This window comes from Melozone crissalis, unplaced genomic scaffold (genome assembly GCF_028551555.1).
Source record: "Melozone crissalis strain CALT ecotype California unplaced genomic scaffold, PUWL_Pcris_2 ptg000081l_1, whole genome shotgun sequence".
In the NCBI taxonomy this organism is placed as follows: Eukaryota; Metazoa; Chordata; class Aves; order Passeriformes; family Passerellidae; genus Melozone; species Melozone crissalis.
Genome location: NW_026535858.1, coordinates 1427270 through 1451939, shown reverse-complemented (window position 1 = coordinate 1451939; position 24670 = coordinate 1427270). Strand labels below are relative to the sequence as shown.

Below are 24670 nucleotides of genomic sequence, written 5' to 3'. Positions count from 1 at the left end.
TGCTGTCAAATGTCAGCTATTTTTTTTTTTTTTTGCTGAGTTTATTCTTGCTGGTTTTGTTGTTGGTATGTGAATTGCTCTTGTCCCAGCTCACTGCTGTGGTTCATCATCCAGCAGCTGAGTGAGGGGGCTGGTTTTGTGCTAGAGCCAAAAAAAACTCTCGGCCATGTTAAGTGTGGACCTTCACATTTGATCCTCCATCTCTGCAGCTCCAGTGTGCATTATGTCTTGGAGGCATATAAGGCAGCCTGGTTTTTCTGCTCTGTTTCAGGGTATTTTGTATTCGGTTTTCCTCATGTCTACAGCACTGAATGCACCCTCTTGCCACCAGCAGTAGTTGTACCTTTGTAGCTCAGGAATCTGGCCACTGAATATTAAGGAATTCAGCAGGAGCCCCTATGTACCTCTATGGTGCAAACAGCTGCTTCCCAGGAGCCAGACTGCTGAGGCCAAGAAACAATTAATTGTTGTTTATTTTATTTTCGTGATCAAATTTAATCTCCTGTTTTACTGTTCAGCAGAGCTCTATAAATCTCATGTGACCCCACAGGACTTACCCAGCTCCTGAATTTCCCAAATCTTTCCCCTGCAGATAGTATCTCAGCCTGTTTCAACATATCCATCCCCCTTAGTGAGAACAAGAACTGCAGCAAGGACAAGGGAGGCTCTTTCAAAATGTTTGCAATTCCTTCCTTTCAGGGCCAGCATCTGTGGGTTGATGAGGGTTAATGGTGCAAGTGTAGGACCGGGGAAGGGACAACATTCCCTTAAGGAAACAGAAAACTTTCTACTCCCAAACACAAACTGAAAGGAAAAGGCTAGCAGCCAAACCAGACCATCTTGCATGCCCTTGCAGGCCTTAATTCCTTCACAAATATGTGCAAACTCAATGAAAAGAACTGGCTAAATAAAAATCCCCACGCAGAGAGAAAGATTTTGATCCTCTGTTAAAACAGTTTGAGCGGAAAGGATTTTGCAGCCTCTCCGTTAATCTGCTGATCACGTGTCTGAAAGCGATGCCCTTGAGGCACTATCAAGCCTGTTGTTGAATTGATTGGTCAATAAAAAAAGAAAGGAGAAAGAAAAAAAAGAGTAGAAGTTGTGCTCTTGTATTAGTACAGCTAAATCCTCGCCTGCAAGTCTGGGTAATCTTCCATGAGGAGTGCGCTGGGGTTTTTCTCATCATCCTGTGAAGGTTGAAATGGACTTCTGAAAAAAGAGAGGTCTCTAATCAGCCTTCTTCGAATTTATATTGCTGATTCCTGGAAAATGACTAGCAGCCAGGAATTAGTTGTAGGTGTGGATCAGAAAGCAGCAGTGGCCTTTGAAAACAGGTGAATAAGTTTTGCATACCTGTGGGCTGCTATTATGCATTCCTGTGGCTAATATAGCTTGTTACTTAGCCCCAAAATGTCGATGCTTTCAATATCTGACTTGTACAACTCTGTAAGCATCCACTGTATCCACCTTACCGGGTTGTTCCCAATTTATTGGTTTTGATACAAGTATCCACCAGTAGAGAATGGTGGATATGACCCAAGGACTTTCCCATTTAATTTTCCAGTTGGGCCCAGTGAAGGAAGCAGCCAGATCTTCTCCCTTCTCTGAACAGCATTTGCAGCACTGCAGAATTTTGGGAATGGGTCTGAACTGGTCAAGGATCCAGCTTCCCTTCAGGGAGATGAGCTGTTTAATAGCAGCAGGAATTTTTGTTATCGTGACTCTGTAAAAGAGCCTTGAAATAAAAAAATTTAAACTTGTAAAAGGTTTAGTGGTTTAAAATTGGGTACCCAACCCTTTTTGTTACATAAACTGCCTTTACAAAAAGATACTCTGCTGTGTCCTTAAATTGTGCCTGCTGCATTTTATGTACTCACACGTCTATCTGTGTGTCACCTGTGTACAAACAGAGAAGGAGGGTAGTTACAAACTAAATAGGGTCCTTTCTTTTTATAACATGGCTGTAGCTATTTCTTTTTTTGAAAGGAAGTAAGCTTTTCAAAGTTCATGAACTCTCCTTCAGCTTTAAATCCTGCATCCATAGTTTAAGTTCCTAGCAGAGACCATGACACAAAGTAGAGGAGAGAGGAGCCAGGGGTAGGAAGTGGCAGAAAGTGAGCCCTGAGCCAAGACCATGGCAAAGCACAAGACATCCTTGGGGGATACTCAGGGCACCCTAGAAAGGTCAGCCTTTTTCTTTTTGTTTTGCTTGTTCATTTTTAAAGCTCCTTTGCCCCAGAGAAAACCCACTGGCCATAGTGGGGAGGTGAAGGACACGCATTTGGAGAGCAGTTCCTTGAGGTGATGGGCTTTGACTCAGGCCTGCAACCTCTTGTGCCTTTGCTATTTTCTGATGGTGCTGCATCTTGACGTGGCAGTGCCCTCACCACAGATGGCTGCATGCACAAGGAAAACAGCCCAGGCTGGGAAGTTCCCTTCCTTCTTGCTACCTGCTTCAGATGCAGTATGATAGAACAAGCAGAAGGCTGGGTAGACAGAACATGAATAATCAGTGGTAACCAAGAATCTCAAAGACAATGAGATAATTTCTTAAATATCTCTTTTTGCTGTCCCTCATAGCTGAAAAAAAAAATCATCCTTCCGTTAAAAATCCAATTCTACGAATAACATCATCAGCCCAGTTTCATAATGCTTATATTTTGTCAGCTGCTGATTTGATTCTGACGACTTAGTTAAAGAAGATTTCTGCTAAAAATATATCAGCCCACTGCTTGAAATGCTTTTACCACCAGGCAGAAATGGAAGGATGAGTATTATAAACATAATGAATAGCTTTGTTTACCACAAATACATGTCAAGAGGGGAAATGTTGTCTATTTACATTCCTGATGCCCTCACGATCACAGTGTATTTTGCTCGCCTATTAAAATGTTTATATATAGCAAGAGCTACATTAATTGAATTTTTTCCATTTCTGTTGAAGGCTCTTACTGGTGTTACACAGCTCAGGGGCAGGGGTAGGTGTGAGTCCTGGGCTGCAGAGAAATCTTGCAAACTGCAAACCATGCAGAAAGAAGTGAAATGCCAGCTGAGTGTGCTGACAGCCCGTAACAAACAAATCATCGGGGGAACACCTTATTCCTGTCTATCACTTTGAAATCAAAGCTGACGAGGTTAATTGTGTCACTGCCAATCTTTTCCACATTTTCCCCTTCTGTCACAATCAGCAGCCATTCCACACTAAGCCTGTAAATGTGCTACTTAAACTCACAGCTTGTTTCATCCAGTCCTAGGAGTATCAGGACTAGCGAAGATGGGATAGCACCAATCTTTAACATACAAATGAAGAACTTCACATCTGTTTTAGCTGTGAAGTTATTCATTATTATGTTCAATTTAACTTTTAAAAAATTTCTTTCAAATTAAATAAAGTTACCACAAAATTTTCTCCTGACTTGCAGATTTACAAAGACTGTGGCAGAAATTAGCTCTGCTTTGTGACAGGCCAACGCAAGTGTGCTCCCTTTTCTTACTGTAATACTTGTGGGTTTCCTTTCTATCATCCATTTAGCCTAAAAATACCTTTTTGCAGTTTGTGGGTTTCTTTTTCATCATCCATTTAGCCTAAAAAAAATTCTTTCTCCAGTTTGCGAGTTTCCTTTCTATCATCCATTTAGCCTAAAAAAATCCTTCTTCAATTTGTGGGTTTCCTTTTCATCATGCATGTAGCCTAAAAATGTCTTTCCTCAGTTGTCAGGCTGCCTTCTTGGATCATGATGAGAAATTTGAGGATGAGCTCTGCTGGTTTGCATTAGCTGCCATTGATTTGATCTGTGTGTAATACAAGAGCGTGGAACTCTTCTGACGTTTTGCGCTGACTTTGCAAAGGCAGGGAGATGTAGGAAAGGTTGAGGCAATGTGGAGCAAGGTCTTGTGAACAACTGCTACTAAATGCTCTCTTGCAGAAGCTCAGCTCCCTTTCTCTGTTGCCACTGGGGCTGCTCCTCTTGGTTTGGAGGCACAGAAGGAGGCTCTTCACCCACAGCTCATTATGGTCTGGAATGCTGAGGGTGATGGTTAACATAAGCCAGGAGATCTGGAAGAGGTTTGGATGTGTATATGGAGTGGAGGCTGGACCAGGACCTCTGGCTCTCTTGAGAAGACTGTGCAGAGGGAGCAGTTTCTTTCTACAAACCGAGGAACAGCAAATGCAGCAGGCCTCATGGAGCCTGGCGGGAATGCCTCAGGAAAATAGCAGCTTTCTTATCCCTTGCTGTGCCTTGAATCCCTCAATAAATATTTTGCAATACTTCCATTTTATATTTCTATTCCATCTCAGAGAAGCAGAAGGGAGCAAGTTAGAGCCCCAGAAAAATATGGCAGAAAAGTATTTAAGATGGCAAGCACTTATGTTTGGTGTTTCCACACTCACAGCTGCCCCCCCACACTGCTGGCCTCTCCCAAAACCACTGTCACTGGCTCGTAGCTCCACCTGCAATTCTGACCCCACTAATGGCAGTGGTGACACTTCCCCCAACTTGAAATGGGGCGTGACTTTCACCACTAGCTTCTAAAATTGGCCCTTAATCAGATTTAGTGGCTTAGGAGCAGTATAAAGAAAGCCAGGTTGGAATCAAATGGAAGAGAGGCTGACTGCTCATTGTTGCTGCAGTGATGGCCAGCGAATATTCTAAAGACCTGAACGGATTTAGGGTTTGAATTCTACTGGAAATCCTGACGCAGTCAGAAATCTCATCCTCCAGCTAGGCAGCTGCCCTTAGTTTTTTCTCCAAGATTCTGGCCTCAGAATGCAAACAGCTTTTCACAAGTCAAGATGTTTTCTTTAATCCTCTCTTCTAATACCTGGATTTCTTGTTCTGAGCCATCAAGATCCAGCTATGCCAATGGCAAGTGAGGTTGTAGGATATTTTGGAGCAGGCATCTCCTGAAAAGACAGGGAAGCACTAAGCCCTTTCAGCAAAGACCATACCCTCATTAAAAATACCCTGTGAAATGCCAGCCACCCTTTCCCAGAGAAGACTAATTCAAATGGAACTGGCAAAACCAAGAGCTGGTAGGATGACAAACAGTCTGCCTTACCAGGAAAGGACTAACAGATCTTGTCTTTCACATCATCAGAAATTCTGGGAAATGTTACAAGTCCTGTTTCTGTACCTCAGAGACAGAGAAGGAGAGAGCAGGGAAGAAGAGAAAATATTTAAACCACAGGACAACATCAGCACAGGAACAAGCTGCTGTTTCCTAGCTGGGAATCAATTTGTGCTAGAAGTCAAATGTTTTCCACGTACTGGAGAAGTGAGGATGTGGACTTAGAATTAGTGGGAACACAATAAGCTTAGTGATTCATAGGACATAGCTTGTTAAATTATAAATGACGCTACATGAGACAGGGAGCTGCAATAACAGGGAATTTGATTCACAGCAGCCTGTTCTGTTCAGGTCTCTGCTCAGGTGCTGCCAGTAGATGTGGTGCCCACTCCCCCTAAGAAGGTTTCTTTCTTCACCGTGCCCCTCTCTGCCTGGTTGCTCTGCCAGATGAACAGAAGAACCATTTTTGCCTTGGATGTTTTGCTGTTTCTGTGGGAAAGTAAAAAAAAAAAAAAGAAAGGAAAAATGTGTGGGTATATAGGTGCAAAAATGACTGCAAGGAGATAACACATCGAGAGTTTGTTTTCTTTTAGCAGTGAAGTAAAATGGATAGAAAGTCAAGTTTCTATTGCTCGGAGGTGACATTGTTACAAAATGGCTGTCTCTCTCACGGTGTTGTGTTTTTGGGGTTGGGAGCTGGTGGAGCAGCAGGTGGGTGTTGGAGGAGCCTGGTGGAGCAGCCCTGTTGTCTGCCAGCTGACAGGACAGCACCCACCTGCCTCGGACTGCGGGGGCTGGCAGGGGTGCCACTGCGGCTGCACAATCACCAACAGTTATCCCAAAGTCCCAGGTGTCCTGGAGCCCAGGCAAGGCGCTGGTCCGTGCCCTGGAACACCTGCAATTCAAGTAGGACAAAACAAGGGCAAGATAGGAAGGAAGAGAAGGGTTTTATCTGTGTTGTGGAGATGGGAGGCAGATTCAGTTGTTAGACGTGGAGAAGCAGTCCCATCAGAGGGTATCCACGACACCTGCACGGTGCTGATGGATGGAGCCAGCAGCAGGAAACCCAACACCTGCAGCACCTCACACAGCCCCAGGGATCTGCCTGCAGGCAAGGCAAGCAAGCCCTGAGAGTAAAATGATTGCCGAAGGTGATGCAGGAAGACAAGAACAAACTAGGAATTACCTGTCTCTCCTGAATTCATATTTGCAACATCTCAGTGCCTGTCTTGTCCTAAGTCACTGTCTGACAAGCCCTCACTGGCAAGCATTACTCTTTGCTGAATATCAAGCAAGAATTTGGAGTGAAATTGGTTATTATCCCTATACTCTGTCAGCCTGGGCTGTGGAAGTGGGCCCAAAGGCTTGAAGCAAAATGCTGTGAGACTGCAGCAGGAGAAAGATGAGGTGTCTGTGCCTTGGGTAAAGGCTGACAGACCCTACAGAAACAGTGCTCCAGCTTTTTGGTTTAATCTCTACCACAAATGTTTAAAAGTTGTTTCTTTGGAAATGAGAACTTTGCTGAAAATCTTGTGAACAAATTGGACCCATGCAATAGGTGCTGGAGAATTGAACAACAGACTTCCTACAAGACTTTCTTTCAAATCTATTTAGAAATTAAATCTAAATTAAAATTCCGACTAATTTTTCATTCTTACATTTTATGCCACAGTGTCAAATGTTTAAATAGGATTTTTCATTACAAAATTATCTCATTTTCTCTCCAAGTGCTTTCAGATCAGTTAAAATAAAGTAAGAGCAAAAGCAGGGCATGTTTAGTTACAGACAGTATTAATTTTGGTAAGCTCTGTGTCAAAGAAGATGGAGATGACAGAAGTCAGAGAAGCTGGAGCTTGTGAGGGCTGTTGTTGAGAGCCCACAACCTATAAAAACTCCATTCCCAACTCCCCTCAATTTCTCACCAGCTGTTGCCTGTCACACCGGCTGTGGGCAGCACACACGTGGCTTTCCTGGCTTTCTGTGGGGATCTGCCTTCCAACACTCCATCCTCAGCACAGCTTCAGGGGGAGCTGCTGGTGTCAGTAACACACACAGGGAATGGTTCCTAAGCATGCCTTTGCAGCAGGTTCCCACTTTTCATGTCCTTTCATTCCCTGCTGGTGTTATCAGGCCGTTCCTGGGCTTTGGGGTTAATGCCAGAGCATTTCCTATAAGCCAGCTGCCAGCAGCCCCTTAGGGAAGACCTGTGAAGGTGGTGGACAGCATGGCCAATGCGCTGGCCAGGGGAGCTGTAGAGAGCTCCCTGGGCAGTGCCAGCTGTCGAGGAGGTCCAGCAGGATAAAGGATGTGTCCTGTGACAGGAGGATCCTAAGTATCCCCAGAGCTGTCTCGTGCCTGACACCATAGAGGCTGAACACCCTTTGGATGGCACTTGGGAAGCCAAATGAGGGGAAACACTGGGGAGCAAGGATGACCCCCTTCGTCTCCCCCTTTGACAGTGTTTCTTCTTCTTCTTCTACCAACAGCCAGACAGTAGCAGCAACCCAAATTCCACCCTTAAATGGCTCAACATCCATCCTGAGACACTTGATTCAAAGTCTCTCCTCGGGTTTTCTGTGGTTCTATAAACACCACAACACTGTGGTAATGCTTTCAGTCCTACAAGAAAGAGGCACAAGGACTGGGATTGCCCAATTCTGACTTTTTAGTAAAATACGCCAATGCAGTCATCTTCTGGCTACAAATATCTATGGGAAGAGTAGATGTGTCCTTTAATAACAGAGAGAATGCTTAAAAAAAGAACATTTTATTGCTGTGTTGCCTTCACCCCAGTAAATTACAGCATTTTCATTTTCCTGTATTTATTGCATTGAAGTGTTTATATCGCTGTGAAGCAAATATTTGCTTTCAAAGGTCAGTCGCATTATCTCTCTTCCTCTGGGGACAGACGTAGGTCTCTCTGAGCCTTCAGTATTACTCCATACAGATTATATAACGTTCTTGCTGAGGGATCCTTTGCTGCATCTTGGCACTACTGAGATAGCAGATGCAGAATTCAAAGCATAATAGACAGTGCCTTTCCATTAGGCAGTCTGTATTTCTCTCTAACATTGTCTGTGGTGCTTCTGTATGAGCCCTGGCATAAGGGACGAGACTGTCTGCAGGGAGTTGGATGTAAATGATCCTGCAGTTGCTTGCATTGTGTAGGAGACACAGAGCGCAGCCTGGAACATGCTGTACACTGTATTTTGTAGCAGGGTTTGGGTTTTTTTCTCCTTTTCAAAGAGCACTGGGGATGTTTGTGTGTGAACCCAGAGGATTTCCTTTTCCGAAATGGAAAAACCAAGGTCCACGTTAAATTTTGAGGCTGAATTTGTATAAGCATTACCAAAAGTACAAACACAAATTGAGTGAATGTAGGGTCTGTAACTTCTGTAGCAACCTTTTTTTTTAAATCAAATTTTTAGATTGAAAGAGCTTAACATAATACATCCTTACTTTGGTTTTCTGATTTGTCATCTCTGCAGGGACCGTAGATAAAATAAAATGCAGTTTAAGTTAAAAGTACTGAGTACGCTTTGGGGAGTTTATTCCAGTTATATTAGAGATTCCTAAGAAAATTGTAGGATTTTGACACTTGGTTCAAATTAACTTCAATGAGAACAGAATGGAAAATATCAACTAGTAACAAAAATAAATTCTGCAAGGAATTTATTACCCTAAGTCCTTAATATTATCTTAGGCCTGTTTCTGTTCTACTTAAAGAAGTGCAGGTTTCAGTGGGCCTGAGCCAGAACTTATGCTTTTGAAAGTCTGTCTAGTATCAGTAAGAGCAAATTCATCATGGCTTAACTTTCCTTGACCATTCCTGCAATTGTCAATTTTCAATGTTTTAAAACATCAGGAGTTTTAAATAACAGCTTTTTATAGGTGTGCGTAAGAAACACTATAGATGGAGAGTTGTTACTTTGTACCTCAGAGCAATAATTCCGTTTAAAACATAATTCTTCTTTTACCAGGATTTTTATTGATAGCAGGGTCTGTTGTTGGAAATTCATGACACTGGAATGGCATTTCAGCCTAAACAGGAGTTTTCAAGGAAACTCCTATCTCTAATCTGTCCTATTCCACATTATAAATTGCAAAATCTGAAAAAAATTTAAACTCATTTCCTGCCATCTACAAAATATATGTAGTTTATCACACTGTGTGCAAATCAGTAACCGTATTGATTCTTGGGCACAGTTTTCTATTAAATAAAGTTGAATCAGCACAGCTGCGGGGCATTTCTGTTTATGACTAAAACTTGATGTAAAATGACTTGTCTGGAAGAATGCTTTTTGCTATTTCTCAATCTGTGCTAAGTGCTTTACAAATACCAAACAATCTCAATAAGCCTGTCAAGTTCGATCACTTGCTGTGCAACATCTCTCTGCTTACAAGCTCTGACACTTTTTTTAGCTTGATGCAAAATAAGACACGTCTGTCACTAAGATGCCAACTGATGGCTCCAACAAACCAAGAAGGGTACCTAAAACAACCCCACAAGAGCATGGAGTGACAGGACAAGGGACGGTGGCTTCAAACTGACAGGTAGTAGGTTTAGATTAAACGTTAGGAAGAAATTCTTGACTCTGAGGATGGTGAGTCACTGGAACAGGTTGTCCAGAGAAGTTGTGGATGCCCCATGCCTGGAAGTGTTCAAGGCCTGGTTCGATGGAGCTCTGAGCAACCTGATCTAGTGAAAGGTGTCCCTGTCCATGGCAGGGGGCTGGTATGAAATGATCTTTAAGGACCTTTCCAACCCAAACCATTCTGTGCTTCTGTAAAAGTCTCTCCACATTTGTTTCCTTTTATTTTTGCACCACCCAGTACCACCACTGGCTCATGATCAAAAAAAAGAAAAAAAAATTGTAAGGAAAACATCAAAAGTCAGGCTGGAATCTACCTGAGAATGGAATTTGCTGTGATTTTTTTTTTTTATCTGCAGAGACTGACCAACAGTCAATAAATAAATTTCTGTTGTCAGTAGAAGCCCTCATGTCACCTCCACTCACAGGTCTGTAATTATTCAGCTCACACTGGATATGCTTAGAAAATGAACCAAATTCCCTGCTAGCATCCCACCCTCTCACTGATGCATCACCTCCCACTTTACAGCTAGTGAGATGATACCAACAGACACAGAGCAGAACCACTTTCCTGCCCATCAACATCTATACGTATTTACCAGTTAGATCAGTCCCAAAGCCCTAAACAAATTGTCCTGATTTAGGCTCAAGCTCAGTGCTACTCCTCTGCCAGCACAAGTGTAGCCAGGGGTCCAGGCAGAGAATATTTTAACCAGATGCTAAAAAACTAGGTCCACAGACTCACTCTTGGTATTCTGGTAGAGAGGCTATGCCAGAAATATTTCTGCTCTGGGTTATGCCTCAATCTGGGGAAAAACCACAATTTGTGAAGCAGTGACCAGTGCTAGAGCCAGTCAAGTGGGACAGGAGTTTGGAGCATGGTTCTTTACCAAAATAACTTCTTTTTATCCTGGCTGAGCATGCTCCATTTGCTGGCCAGGAGCAGTGTTTTCTGGAGCTGAGTGCTGTGAAGGGCACCACCAGCACAGCAGCGGTGTGGGAAGGTTGGGGTGGCCTTGAGAGTATCCCCACACCTTCACATGCCCTTCAGAAGAGACCAGTTCCTGGTTTATCTTTTCCTCCTAAATATCCAAGTGCACCATGCTTTTGTAAAGCTCATTTCCTGCTCTTTGTGAGCATCCTTGAAGTGTCTGATACCAGCCTGAGTATTAGTCATGAAATAAGGCTCTGCCTTTGCACAGCTGGGCTTGCAGATGAGTTGCCTAAGCTTGGTCCTTCACACTGCTGTGACCATGCAGCTGGCAGGACCAGGTGGCCTCCTTCGCCAGCAGACATTTAGGCTCCTACACATGGCGTGACCCATCACAAAATGCCAGCCTCCCTCTGGCAAGGATGTGGCGATGTGCGCAGTGATGAAAGTAGAATATCGTGCCAATAGCTGCAGGGCTGACTCCTCAAGATGGATTTCTTCCTGCTGTAGCTTCAAAGAGGAAAAGCAACCGTGAGTGAGGGCACAGCTAATGTGAAGGCATGAAGGTCACATATTCCCTCTCAGATAAGAAAAACAGCAGATCTGTTGCTGAAGCTGCAGAGGAAATGCAAGGAGCTGTCTGCTTTCCTTACACCTTTCTAAGCAAACAGGGTGTGATCCAGGAAATATCCCTGCTACCCAGCTGTACCTGCTCATACTCCTGATGTCCTTATGGAGAGCACCATCAAAGAGAGGGATGGTTTAATCTCCAGTATGTAGCAACTTCTATTTTAACAGAGTTGTTATTGCTAAAATTTTAGAGCCAAGCTCTGCCCTGACTTATCTTGTTTCATAAAGGCTGCACTTATCGCAAAGACAGGACAGAAAACAGCCCCCGGGATCCTGCCTTCTTTAGAGCAGCTTTGCTGAAAGGGGCTGCTTTTGTCCTCTTTCTGTAATTGAGCATGATGGCATCTGCTTTATGGCTGTTTACTTGCAGTCTCCCACAACTTCCCCACCTCCTCTGCACCTGCAATTAAGTTTTCCTGCAATGAACAAATCTAACATTCAGTGAGCAATAATTTGCAATGTGCCATGCTTGAATCAAGCAAAGAAATAAGCCAGTGTTGTTGTTATAAAGACCCGACAGATGGTAGGAGGGCCCGCCTTTCTTAATCAAGTCATGCTCACTAATCAGAGCTAGCTTGAATTTGTAACAAAAAAGAAACTCTACCAAATTGAGGATTAATGGGCTGCATCCTGACCTCTTGTTAGGACCAGCTCAGGGGTGTCCTTCTGTATCAAGAGGGATAACGAAGCTCAGAATCTGACCCACTTTGTGGAGAAGTTGAAAATACCAGTTAGGTCCTACTGTCACTTCCTTCAAAATGAAGGGTTCTCCCATGTAGACGCCTCCCAGTCTAGCTGTAAATATTATTTCATAGTCTGAGCTATAGCATGGTGGATAAGTCATTAGTCAATGAAAATACGCAAAGTTTCATAGTCTTTAATTTAATTACAAATGTGTTAGCTGAGCATCCAGCCCTCCAAGCAATGCAGCTGAAACATAGGGCGTGAGGGGCAGAGGCTTGACCTTGACCTTCTTCACATTAAGCCTTTCAATTCTAAAGAAGAATGAATGGGTTTCTAGATTGTTTCTGGCAGCAGACAGCATCTCCTGAGTGTCCAGCTTCTGTATGAATTGCATTTGAAAGGCTAAGAAAAAAGGAAGGATTTGCTGTCTACATAGGAATTACTATCCCGAATGAGACTTTGGGTGAGGACAGGGATGTAATAAAAATGCTTTTGTGGGACTGATGTTTAAGCATGGCTCCTAACTGCACTGTTTCTCTTCCTTTCGCTGTCTTCCAGGCTCACAAAGCATCTGAGTGCAAATCCTGATCCGCAGCATCCCCAAACACCCCCACAGCTAAAATGGCGGAAGACGCGGATATGCGCAATGAGTTGGAAGAGATGCAGCGGCGTGCCGACCAGCTCGCTGATGAAGTGAGACCAGTAGCTAAACTGGGAACCTGGGTCTGGGCTTGGTGTGAAACACACAGCCAGAAATAGGAGCTCATCCCACAAAGGATTTCTAGAGCTCTTTTCCATCAGCTTTGCACTGAAAGCGGAATTGGAAATTAAATGAGCTGGGGTAAAATTTAATGTTGTGCTCAGTCCAGATTAGGGAATTTATTGATCATGAGTTTGGTTTAGGTATTAGATTGTGCATCAATTTGACTGTCCTCAGAGCAAAAGGCAGCAATTTAATATTTTCTGAGGATTCCTTCGATTTGTCAAACCTATTAAATGTTAGAAGTCACCAGTTAGGTTTCTGAGGAGTCATGGCTGAAAACCACGGGCGTTATTTTTAAAGTGGAACACCTGTGGTTCCCAGCAGCACCGCCACAGCGTGTGAGCAAGGGGAGACAAGGGGAGACTGCCTCGAGGTGTGCTGCGTTAGCCATCCACAGAGCTGGAGATGGAGAGATCACCAGTGCCCAGTTGATGCCCTGATTTGGAGGGGAGGGAAAGAGTGCAGGGAAAACATCCTGTCAGCATGAGCCTGCACATTAGCGCTGGAAAGTGTAACTTGCCAAATCTCAGTGTTTTTTCCTATTTTTTTTCAGTCCCTTGAGAGCACCCGCCGAATGCTGCAGCTTGTTGAAGAGGTAAGGACTTGCATTTCATTTCACTTCCGTTGTGAGCAGAAGTGATGGAGAGCCTGACACTGGAAGTGGCTTTGTTTAAATTCACATTGCTAGGGCCTGGCCAAGGCTTTACGTGCCACTGCGCCTGCTCATCCCTACCCCTCACTAGGGCTGTGCAAGATGCAAAACATTGTTCCCTGGTTTCCAAGGCACCGGTTTGGTCATACCTGAGGCTGCATTGAGACAGGATTCTGGAAATAAATGAAGGAAACAGCCTCTGAAGGGGACCTGGAGTCAGGGACAAGTGGCTGAGTTTGCTGCAGAGCTCTGGGAGCCTTGTGCCAGGACCATTCTCACGTCCTTGGCATAACACTGCAAGAGGGGAAGGTGAGAAGGGTCCTTGATCCATTTTCCCAGTCTGCTTTAAATACTTCCCTCTCCATAAAGACTTGCAGCTATTTATAGCACAGCATTTAAATGCTATTTCTTTGTGTATCTCTGAAATATTTATCAGGATTTCAAGGCTCATGAGATTGTCCTAGATTGACCACTTTGGAGTTCTCTGATTTCCCATGGTGCTAAGGAAGGGGATCCTGGCTTGGTTCTCACAGCTAATACCTGCCTGGAGGGAAAAAAAAAATTCAATCAGGCCGTATTTCACCTTCTCCACAATAAAGGGATTGAAAAGTAGGGAAATTTCAACTCAGTTTAGTTTAGAGTGTTCAGCTATCAGGTGATGGAAAACTTTGCTGCTGTCTGACAGGACATATTATTTTCAGGCACCATGCAAGCCCTGGTGCTGGAGCTGGTGACATTTTTAATCAGGGTCATCAGCACTGACAGTCCCAGTACTCCTGACAACCAGAGGAGTCTCCAGCAGAGACAACGGGAAGAAAATTACATCAGGTCTGGTTCAGGAACAAGAACAACCTCAGCCGTAGGCTTTATGGCCTTGAAATCAATCACCACTTTGAAGATCAATGGAGTCCAGTGGAGACAAAATTAAATTTCCACGTACAGACAGACAGATGGGTCACTGAGCATAGTCAGCATTGCTTCTCCTCCACAAACACTCTAGATCAGGGCCCCTTGCAGCCAAAACACTCTCTTGTCTCACGAGCAATCTGTCCCTTTTTGCTGCTCAGTTCCCTGGACATGCCATTCCTAACCACCACTGACGTCAGCTCTGTGCTGGATGCAGCTCCTGCTGAAATCTACTCAACAACAAGGAAGAGAGGCTCATATGAGTACCCCCACAGCACAAGGCAGGAGAGCCTGCTGCCCCAAAACGCCTGGGATCTAAATAGACAAGGCAGATGATGAGTGGGAAGGAGAGGCGCAGGAAAGGGAAGTGATTTGCTCGGGGCCAAGCCATCAGTAAATATCAGCCCTGCCTCTCCTGAGCCGTATCTGTGCGGCCTGTGCGCTGCCTGAGTCTTCCTAACATATTGAACCAGCATATTGTGAATGCCACTGGAATTTCAGTACTAAATCACAGCAAATGGCAAAGTGGGAGGAGAACTGGGACTGCTGAATTTACCAATGAATTTATAGCACTCTTTGGAAGAGCTCAGCATCTCTGGACCTGGCGTTTATTCAGATGCCACAATATCTTCCTGTCCAAATAGAGAGGCTGCTAAAACTAGCACTGAGTAGTCAAGGGAGTTCTTCTAAAATAAGCTGAATATTATTTTCAATAATGTGACTACAGGAGACCTTTAAAATTCTTCTGAGGCCTAAACAGCTGGTTGATTATTCCAATCCCTTTTCCTAGGTACTTTTTAAAAAAATGCAGCATTTAGGGAGTGGAGATTTTATACCGAAAAGACAAATGGCAAGAGTATTTGAAATTGAACTTGCACTGCTCTGATTTAATAATCCTCCAAAATCCAATTAGACTTCCTCACTTAACAGAACCTGTCTAGTAGACAGAGATAGAAAATACTAGAAAGAATTCTTTTTACTCTGTTCTTTTGACACAGCAGATCTGTTCTTCCTTTCTTAGGAAAAGGATGCCTCCATGTTTAAGCATTATTACTGTGTACATTTGTATGGATTGATACTGGGGAAATACAGTATAAACAGACTGACTGGACTCCATCCTTGAGCCAGGAGAGTGCTGTCCATCCAAGGAAGCCCCGTAGCCATGTAAGACCTAATTGCAGGTCATAGCCTGGGGACATGTCCCCAGAGGACACGCCCTGCTTGCCCCAGAAGCCAATTCAGAGTTTGCAGACTAAGCCCCGATGCTGTTCTCAGGGAACATGGGCAAGGAAAATCAAGGATGTCATTGTTTCTTGGTTTTATAAGCCAGCTTTGCAAGAAGCTGATTTTTCCAGTCCTGGCACAAGAAGGGAGTCAAGAAGTGTTACAAAAGCGGCCCCAGCTTTGCCCCAAGGCAGCTCTGTACTGGAATGGCAGATTCCAAAACCCAGTTTGCTCCATGGTGCCCATTGTGTCCAGGCAGTGCAGCTAATCTGCGCTGACCAGTGCTCTTTTGAGCCACTCAGTGCTATCAATACCTGTATTTTATGATGATGCTCTGCAATGTTTGGGCCAAAACATAAAATAAAAATGAAGTGAGGCAGAACAAGTGAGACTAAATACAGTTTGTAGCTGACCTTCTTTTTATGTTCAAGCTTTTTTTCTCTGAGGCAACATTATGCAATGCAGAATATCACATGCAGGGAGAAAAGCTGGGATTTTTCTCCCATCTCCCAGTGCCACTATCATGGCCTTTAAGGAAAATCAGTTGTGGTAGTATAGGGGAAAAAAGGATGTTGTGTAGCTATGAAGCAGCAAGGAAAAAATAACAAGATCAGTAGTGGTAAAAGCTTAGAAGAAAGCACTTAGGATTGTACAGACAAAAGGGCTGTTTTGTACATTTAAATCCAGACAGGACTGTCTTCTCTCATGTGAGATGAGAGTGAAGTATCGAAGGTGAAATGCTGAGCTATAAATATTTGATAACTGGTGCTGCCCTACGCAGGATACTGAACACACAGAATGCCAATTTACCAGCTGTGAGGGTACCCTGACATTTATTATCACAGCCAAATTCTTCTTAGTCTGAAAAAAACAGATGAAAAAGTGCTCTATTAATTTAGAGTTTGGCCCAAACCTTGTCAAAGCTGATTTGAAATTTACCTTTGATATCATTAAACCTATTGGAAGTACTGAACTATTGGAAGCATTCTCCTCAGAAAAGTGTTTTAACCAGCGTAATTGCACATATCTGGCATGAGGGAATGTGATCCACAATTCTGGCCTCTCTTCCTCCAGTGCAGGATTGGCCCCCTTGGTGTGTGCTAGCCAGGGGGATAGCAGATTCACGTGGGCTGGGATGTGCCTTACCAGGCAGAGCAGCAGCGTGTGCCTCTTTAATCAGGGAGACATCGGAGCGTTAACAGCGTGACAGGGAACCTGGAGCAGGAGCTGAGCAAATTCATTGCTACGGATGACTAAAAGTGTTTCTTTGACCACATTTTTGTCTTTAGGGTGTTGACAGTTCTCTTTAGTGTCTGTGGGAACTGCTAGCAATATCAGCCTGTCCTGGTACATAATTGTCTGTATTAATTTATTCAAAACAAACTCTCTAATTCTCGATTAAAGCAAAATTCTTCATCGAAGTGGAAGTTTATGTGTTCTTCACATAACTGAGAGTGTATATTTGTCTTTCAGGATACCTCCTGAAAGGCAGGGAAAGTGATTTCCAGAGTCTGGATTCTCTATCTGATACAACATCCCTTTACAGCATTAGGAAAATCTTCACTCAGGCTAAAACAAAATTTGAGTAGCTGCCTTTGGTAGGATAGGACCCAACACACTGTGTTTCTGGAGGGACTGATGAGCCCTTTGAGAAGTCATTCCAATTGTCTTCCCACTTTTATTTCCATCTTGGGAAATTAGGTTCTGTAGCAGCAATAACAAGAAATGATACAGCAATGCAATTCCCCTCCAAAGTGCTGGGCAAATTTTAGTGAACGCTTTGTTGCTGACACGCTTTCAGTAAAACCCTAACAAAAAATCCCAAACAAACAAACAAAAAACCCAAAGCAAAAGCAACTAAAAATTTTTAAAAAGCTGTTACAGAAGACTAAGAATAATGTCTATTAAAGCCTCCAAAAGGGTTCCCAGTAATGCTCTTAACCAGGCTTCACTGTAGCACTGACAGACTAAAGTATCTATGAGTTGTATTGAGCCCAAAGATTTAAAATCATATATTCTGGTTCTTTGATTAATAGCTCTGCCAGTGACCAAATGGAGAACCTGGGCATGTGCTTCATATAAATGATGCAGAACCCAAACCAGTACTGCTTGTTCATTTGCTTTTATTCAAGCATTAGAGCCTGGCTGAAAGATTGAAGGACATAAACTTTCCTGAAATGTACGGGGTCTGTTTCACCTAATGTGATACATTTTTAAGTCGGAAGTGTTGGCCTCCTGCCCTGAAGGGTCATCTCATGTGCAAAATTATTTTATATATTATATATTTTACCATCTGCAGAATACCTGCATTATGGATAAACAGAGGAACTCCAGGGCTGCCAGTTTAATGCCTCAACATTAGCAATTCGTGCTGTGCCATTTTCTTATAAAGGACAAGAATGTGAGAGTTTGGCTGTGCCATGGCAAAATCCAGCAGTCCAAATTCTCCTCTCAAGTGCAATGAGAAGACAAGGAGAGTCAGAAGTTGTTCTCAAAAGAGATGGGTGCTACAGATTAAAGAGCTGGATGAAAATGAACTTTCTAGGGTCCTGTGAAAGATGCATTTCTCATCTCTCTGGCCTGACCTACCCTAAGCATTTCACTTTTCTGAGAACCCTTGTTTTGCTAAAATAATAGAGGATTGCCTCTACAAGGACTGGAGGGTCTGAAGAGATTCCTCCACTGCACAGGAGGGAAGAAACACTCTAATCCTGGCCAAGGCGGGAATTGAGCCCACGATTTCATAACATGATGGACCCCACTAGTTCTATGAATTCATGGCTTCCCACACAGCCCATCACTGTTATTGGGGAGCACTGGATGTGTGTGGGAATCCTTCCTGAGCCCTCAGCAGCAGCCAGAGCCAAGCACAGTCACTGGGCCATGGTGATGTGAGTCTGTAACCAAGGACTCAGAGGCAGAGGCTGTGAAACCTGTCCTTCTGGACTGGCACTTACAGCAGAGCTTTCATCACCTCCTGTCACACACTGTCCCCACAGCCAGCTCGAGTGGCACCTGCTCCACTGAGACTCACGTGCCTGTGTTTGCCCCCTGAACACTCTTGTGGGACACATTTCTTCCCCTAGATTTCTTTAACTGAGGCTTGTACTTTCCAGAGATGCCTCAGTCTGTTGTCCCTGGGGATCAGACACAGAGTGCTTCTCTCCTGCTCAGACGTCTGGATGATAAACACATTTTTGAAATAGTTCTGTCTTACAGAGAAGTTTGGGTTTCTGTTATCTAAGATATCAGCCATAATGGAAATACTGAGCTTTTAGAAAAGTCTGGGCCTATTTTAAATGCACAAACATGATTTATTTTTTGATTGATTTTACACATTTAATTCTTTTTGGGGAAAAGCTGTAAATTAATGCTTAATAGAAATTTGGAACAGAAGGAGATTGTCACTTGATGTCTGAATCACATCTCATCCTTTTCAGTCACCACCTCTTTATTAGCTTCAATATGCTTTGGATTAGACCACAGATGCAGACAAGTTTATTCATTGCATACCCTTTAATATTTTCACATTTGTGTAATGCTGTGGCAGGCTGTTTGCAAGAGATACAGTGTTGCCTGATAAAATTAAATGGCGCTGATGATCAGGTAAAGAACAGAAAATTTCACCTCTTTTGCTCTGTGTAAGGATTTGATGTGAAATATAAACCATAGGGTCTAGTTCCTGAGCTCATCTCCCAGCACATGTCTTGTTCAGATCACTGGACATCTTAGCTCTATAAAGGTGGTTTGCTTAGATGTTAAACACAGCAGGAAAATAAGGCCAGAGGGTTGAAGAGCAGTAAATATTTCTTAGCCCAACTATGTTTGATTCAGCAAAAATTTTTGGAGCTTAGTATTTGGAATGGTCCTATGTCAGACTGCACCCTATTTACTGAAACACAAGGTGACTCAGGACCCAAGCAGCCTTCTTGTGTTTGCATGAGTTTCCATATTTGTTAAAATACATACAAATCTGGGCGGGGGGGGGGAGGAATTCCCTGGTTACCAAGAGTATAAAAAGATCCAATAAAAAACTATTGTACAGGCAGTGCTTAGCAGACACAGGGTGCTTAGTGCCCCACAGAAAACATCAGCTAATTAAAGGTGGTTTCTTTATTCTAAACTGGCAAACCTAAGATAAGCCTCGCACCCTAAGTTTCGAAAGGCTGCAAAAATGAAGGCTGGCTGGGATTCAAGTAAATAGAGTGAACTTGAAGGGAGAGAGAGCAGCAGTGGGCTCCTGGTAGATGGCTGACCCGAGGGCAGCAGGGTGCAGCATACCTGGGGGAAGCAGGAGGCCTTCTCTGTACATCTGGCAACTCACACAGGGACTTTTTACAAAGAGACAGCAAAGCAGCCTGCACACATCTGATGCTTTTTCCAGTTTCCGCAGTGATGTGGACATTGCGGACATGAATGGGGGTGCAGGGAGAGGCAGAGAAGAGCACAGCCAGAGGTACCTCGTGTCCCTCTTGAGCCGAGCAGATCCTCTGGAAGCACAGCAGAGCAGCACCAGCTGCACCAGCAAACAGCCCTGAGCGTGGCAGGGCTGGGCTTGTGGCTGAGCCAGTGTGGACTGCGGGAGCCTGGGAGGGCCCTGTGAGCGTGGGCAGGGCAGCTCATGGCCACAGACACTTCACTGCACCCACAAAAACTGATGAGCAGTGAGAAGGGCAGCTGGCAGGAAGGATAACATGAGGTCCTTGATTTGCCTCCAGGAGTGGTGAAAAGCAAGAGGGTCAGTCAGGAGTTTAGTTTTCTGTTCCTGATGTAGCTGTGCAACCGTGGGCATCTCCCTGCCCTCTGCAAAATCAACACCACCACCACCTTTATCTGTTTCACAGGAGCATGGATCACTTTCTGTTCATGGCAACAAGTAAATTACTGGTGCACATGTCCAGGTAGCTCTGCTGTCAAGCTGTCAGGCCACAGAGGACTTACTTCATCTGTTATTGACATGCAACAGTCAGGAGATCATTCAAGCCATTAATTATTCACAGATGTTATCACTGCTCCAAGCACAATGGAGCTGGTTTCCCCTTTGTAATTAAAAAGGAGATAATTTGATATGTGATATAGCTGAGCACCACAGCACCCAGGAACCAGAGACACCTGATCACATCCCAGAGTGATGATAACACAATAAAAATTGTACTTGTGAGAGGTGCTCTACTCCTGGCTCAGCTTTGCTCCAGCCCTGTATCCAGTAAAGGCAGTGGTAAGATTCCCACTAAGCTCCGGGAGCAGAGGCAGATTCAGTGTGTAGGTGTTTTGAAAATCCTACCTTCAAGCTCAATTCAAAATCCATTAATGCTAAAGGTGTCTGATGACTGAATTAAAACTTAGCTCAAGACCATATCTATTAGATCACTGAGCCAAAAAATATGGCTTAATCCTATTAAATATTAGCCTGCTTTAAACTGGATTTCCTAAGTAGGTAAGCTTTCTGACTTCTGTCAGCAGCAAGAGCTGTGCACAAACCACTGTGCCACCTTCCCAAACATGTTTGTGTCATACCTGTTTTCCCTGGGAATTTCTCCCGTGAGATTCACATCCACCTACAATATCAACACCCCCATCCTCCCCTCTCCTGCTTCCCTGGACTTGGAGATGAGCCTTCTCTTTTTAGAGATTACTCTTGTGTAAAGTGGTTGTTTTAATCTCAAGGTCCATGGCTTTGTGCTTTTTGCAGAAGTTTGGTATCCCAGTGAATCCAGAAGGAAGGACTGATGGTACAATGGAGAGAACCTAGCTCCTCACACAGTGTCCAGGCACATAAGGCCTTTGGACTGTGCCATCAGCCCCTTGTCATTCCTTTCACTGTTTTTCTTGTGTCTTCCTATGTCCCATACCAAGGGCTGAATGTTCCCTCACTGATCTCTCTTTCTCTCTCTCTCTCTCTTCTCCCCCTCTCTCTCCTTACCTTGCTACCACTATTGGGATGTAGAGTAAAGATGCTGGTATCAGGACTTTGGTTATGTTGGATGAGCAAGGAGGTAAGTTCAGATTGCTTCAGTAAGGAAGTATAACCCTTTCTAAAGTGCTGTACTGACTGTGTGCAACCCTGGAAACAAGGGACAGAAAATACGTGTGGTTGTGCATGAGAATCCCAAAACCTCTTTGCCTTTAGCTTTGTTCTCCAGCAGAGAAAAATGTACAACAGCTGCCTAAAAGTCTGTACTTCTTTTGATCTGCTTCCCATTAATGTCAAAGAGAGCTGCAGGCTCAACTCAACCAAATCACCATTTGATTTCAGCAAGCTTTGGGTCAAGATCCAGCTACATGACGAGAGGATTTGCCTCTGTAGGTGTAAAATTCAGCATTATTTATGCAGGTGCTAAGTAATTTTCCCACTTAAATCACAAGTGAAAGACATGCAACAAATGCATCCCAAGAGAAGGTAAGTGGGTTTAGTTTGTGTAAGATTCAGTTACATTTTGTACAGTGGTGAGGCAGTGAGAATGACAGAATTTAAACATTAAAAGGTATTCCACAATCAGCTCATTACAATTGTCCATATAGGAGGTTCAGACTTACACTACCTGTCTGTGGATGACAATGACAAAGACAGAGCCTGATATATTCAATACATTCCAGGAAATTACATTTTTTCCCTTCATAATATTACAAAGAAAAGGTAGCCTTCTCTCCCTCTCAATCAAACTAATAAGTCTTCATTTGCCGTAGACTCACAGCCCCAGGAAAATGGTGTCTTCAATAAATCAACAGAGCAGAAATTTCTGCTACTCTCTATCAGACCAGCCCCCCAAAGGCCCTTGTTATTATTTACTATGGGGCAGGACTCACAATTATTATTAGGAAATGTCTTCTGCAGAGGCAATGCTGCGTTACTCATCAAACCTGGACAATGATAATAAGCCAGGGTATGGAATTCTTGGGAAATGGACTGCAGAGCACAACAGGACCTTTCCAGTTTTAATGTCCCACCTCTCTGACACTATAATGAATGAAAAGTAATAACAGGACCTAAATGGAAAGTCTTTTCTTCTATTTGCTTTTTTTTATGTATGTCTCATTGCTTTCCCTCCATATGCCTCATTTAAGGAAAAAAATTTAACCAAATTCTGTCACATCGATTTGTCTTGACAAGAAAAATATCACAGAGAACATGTAGTTGTCTTCAAAAAATAATGGCAGTAGAAAAACTATCACCAAATACAGAAAACCAGAAATTACTTATGTTGAAACAGATACGGCACCTGTCTAAATAATGTGTTTTGTTTCAGCAGTGGATCATACGGTTGTAATAAATCACAAATATTGTCAAAGGAAGTATGTTAATACCCAGGTGTGTCTTGCAATGTAATTCACAGGCAGAGTACCAGAAACTTTAGTGGCTCCTACGTATGTTTCTGTTTCTTAACTGCTCTATTTCCACAGACTGCTAGGGAGATTTTTTATTTGAATCCTGAATTTTGTTGGGTTTTTAAATCATTATTTTGGAATTCTACTATTGATACCCCTGTATTCAGAAGTTTTCTGAGTGATTCACTCTGTAGCCATGACAGGAAGGACAATGAGAGTGAGCTAAGGAGCTGAGACTGGACACACTCATCTCCCTGGAGTCCAGGGAGCTCAGTATTAAACCCTTATTGAGAGTGAAACCTGCAATGCTTGTTGTACAGTCACAGATGCAGCTAGTCAATACCTCCAGCAAAGACTCAGGTCTTGAAGGCTCTTTAAATTGGTTATGGTCATGCCTTAAGTGGTTCACTAAATTTAGCTTATGACTATACAGTGTGGGTTTCTCAAGGAAAACAGCCAAATAATGTTACCAACCCTGAAAATATTGTAACCTTGTACTATGCTAAATGTTTAATTTTCTCCATTTAACCGTATGTAGGTGTAATAATTGCTATTTTTTTTTTATTTCATTTTAGTGATAAAGGACTTACACTACTGGGCAAAATACACTAATGATGACTTTGAACCCTCTGTAATTAGTGCAATGTGTGCAGCTCACGCATGTCTCAGCAGATTATCAGATTAAGGAAATCATTTGCTAACACTGCCATGTGATCTCTTTGCAGCTGACTGCACAAGTCACTTAAGATTATTAGGTGTTAAATATACAGAAAACATGACATTGATCTTTCCAGTGGGCGGCAGGCAGAAGATCTAATCTCTGCACTTGCTGGAAGCTCTATTTCTAGGTTTCCTTACAAAATTGCTTGTTTTGAAGTTAAACAGACCTTACATGGAAAAACCTTTCTGAGCCAATTCAACCCAAATAGTGCAAAGCAGAACTGATTTTCTGGTATCAGTGAGCAGAAGTCTCCGGGATCATAAAGGCAGTAAGCCAAGGTAATTTCCCAATGCCAGGTATTTGTACAACAAAGCCAGCCTGGATAGCTGCTCTTGCCCAAAGGTTTAGCACAGCTGGCTGCACAGCAGGTTACAGAGGATGCGCTCCCATGAAAGCTAGAGGGTCTTCCAGTGTCCTCTGAAGAATGGGGACCTGAGTAGCCCCTCTGCAATACCAAGAGTTACCATTTTTTGGGTCTGGTATTGTCACCCAAACCAGCTGAACACAGCTCTTCCCCTGGGGAGCCCACAGGAAGGAGCCAGGAGTTTAGATTTTCCTTGCTGGGTTTTTTCCCATTACTAAGAAAGTCATTCCCAGACCATGTGCATCCATAATGCTTACCTTTTTTTAATCTGGCCTTGAGTAAAGCTCCCTTAATTAATTATATAAATATAAATATATATATAACCCTTTAAACTAAAATACTTGTATTTTACATGGAAAAATAAATGCTGCAAAGGATTATTGAGCAATGGCAATTCCTCTGCCTCTTTAAAACATGCTAACTTAGAAAAATGTTAATATCTGGATGTATTTTGGCTAAAAGCAAACAGTAGAAATGAAACTAATAGTACAAAGTGAAGATATGAAGGTAAACCTGAAGTGCTAACACAGAAAAGGTTCCAGGCTGGTAACTCTGTTCATCCATAGGAAACTCCCATCACTGGACATGATAGCAGGGTTAATGATTTGGACCTTCAAGGACATTTTTTGTGTGGTGATGTCCTCATGGCAGTTTACTACAGAAGAATTTTGTTCTTGTATTCCAAATAAGGTGCAGGGGAAAAACTTTTCCAAAAACAACAGCTGCAGCGCAGTAATTTTTCATCCAAGACAGGACAGAGGAATAGCCACAACTTTGATAAGAGACAAAGAAAATGTCAGTGCATTT

The 24670-nt window shown here is 43.2% G+C and overlaps 1 protein-coding gene across 2 annotated transcripts in view; it reads left to right on the top strand.

The window, feature by feature from the left end:
• Window positions 1-24670, top strand: part of SNAP25 (synaptosome associated protein 25) — a 61562-nt gene that overhangs the window by 20252 nt on the left and 16640 nt on the right. For both annotated transcript variants that reach the window (XM_054290492.1, XM_054290491.1), the window contains exons 2-4: window positions 12466-12600; window positions 13224-13265; window positions 21400-21448. In XM_054290492.1, the coding sequence (XP_054146467.1) occupies window positions 12529-12600; window positions 13224-13265; window positions 21400-21448 (163 nt within the window). In that variant the 5' untranslated portion in view covers window positions 12466-12528. The remainder of the gene's footprint in view (window positions 1-12465; window positions 12601-13223; window positions 13266-21399; window positions 21449-24670) is intronic.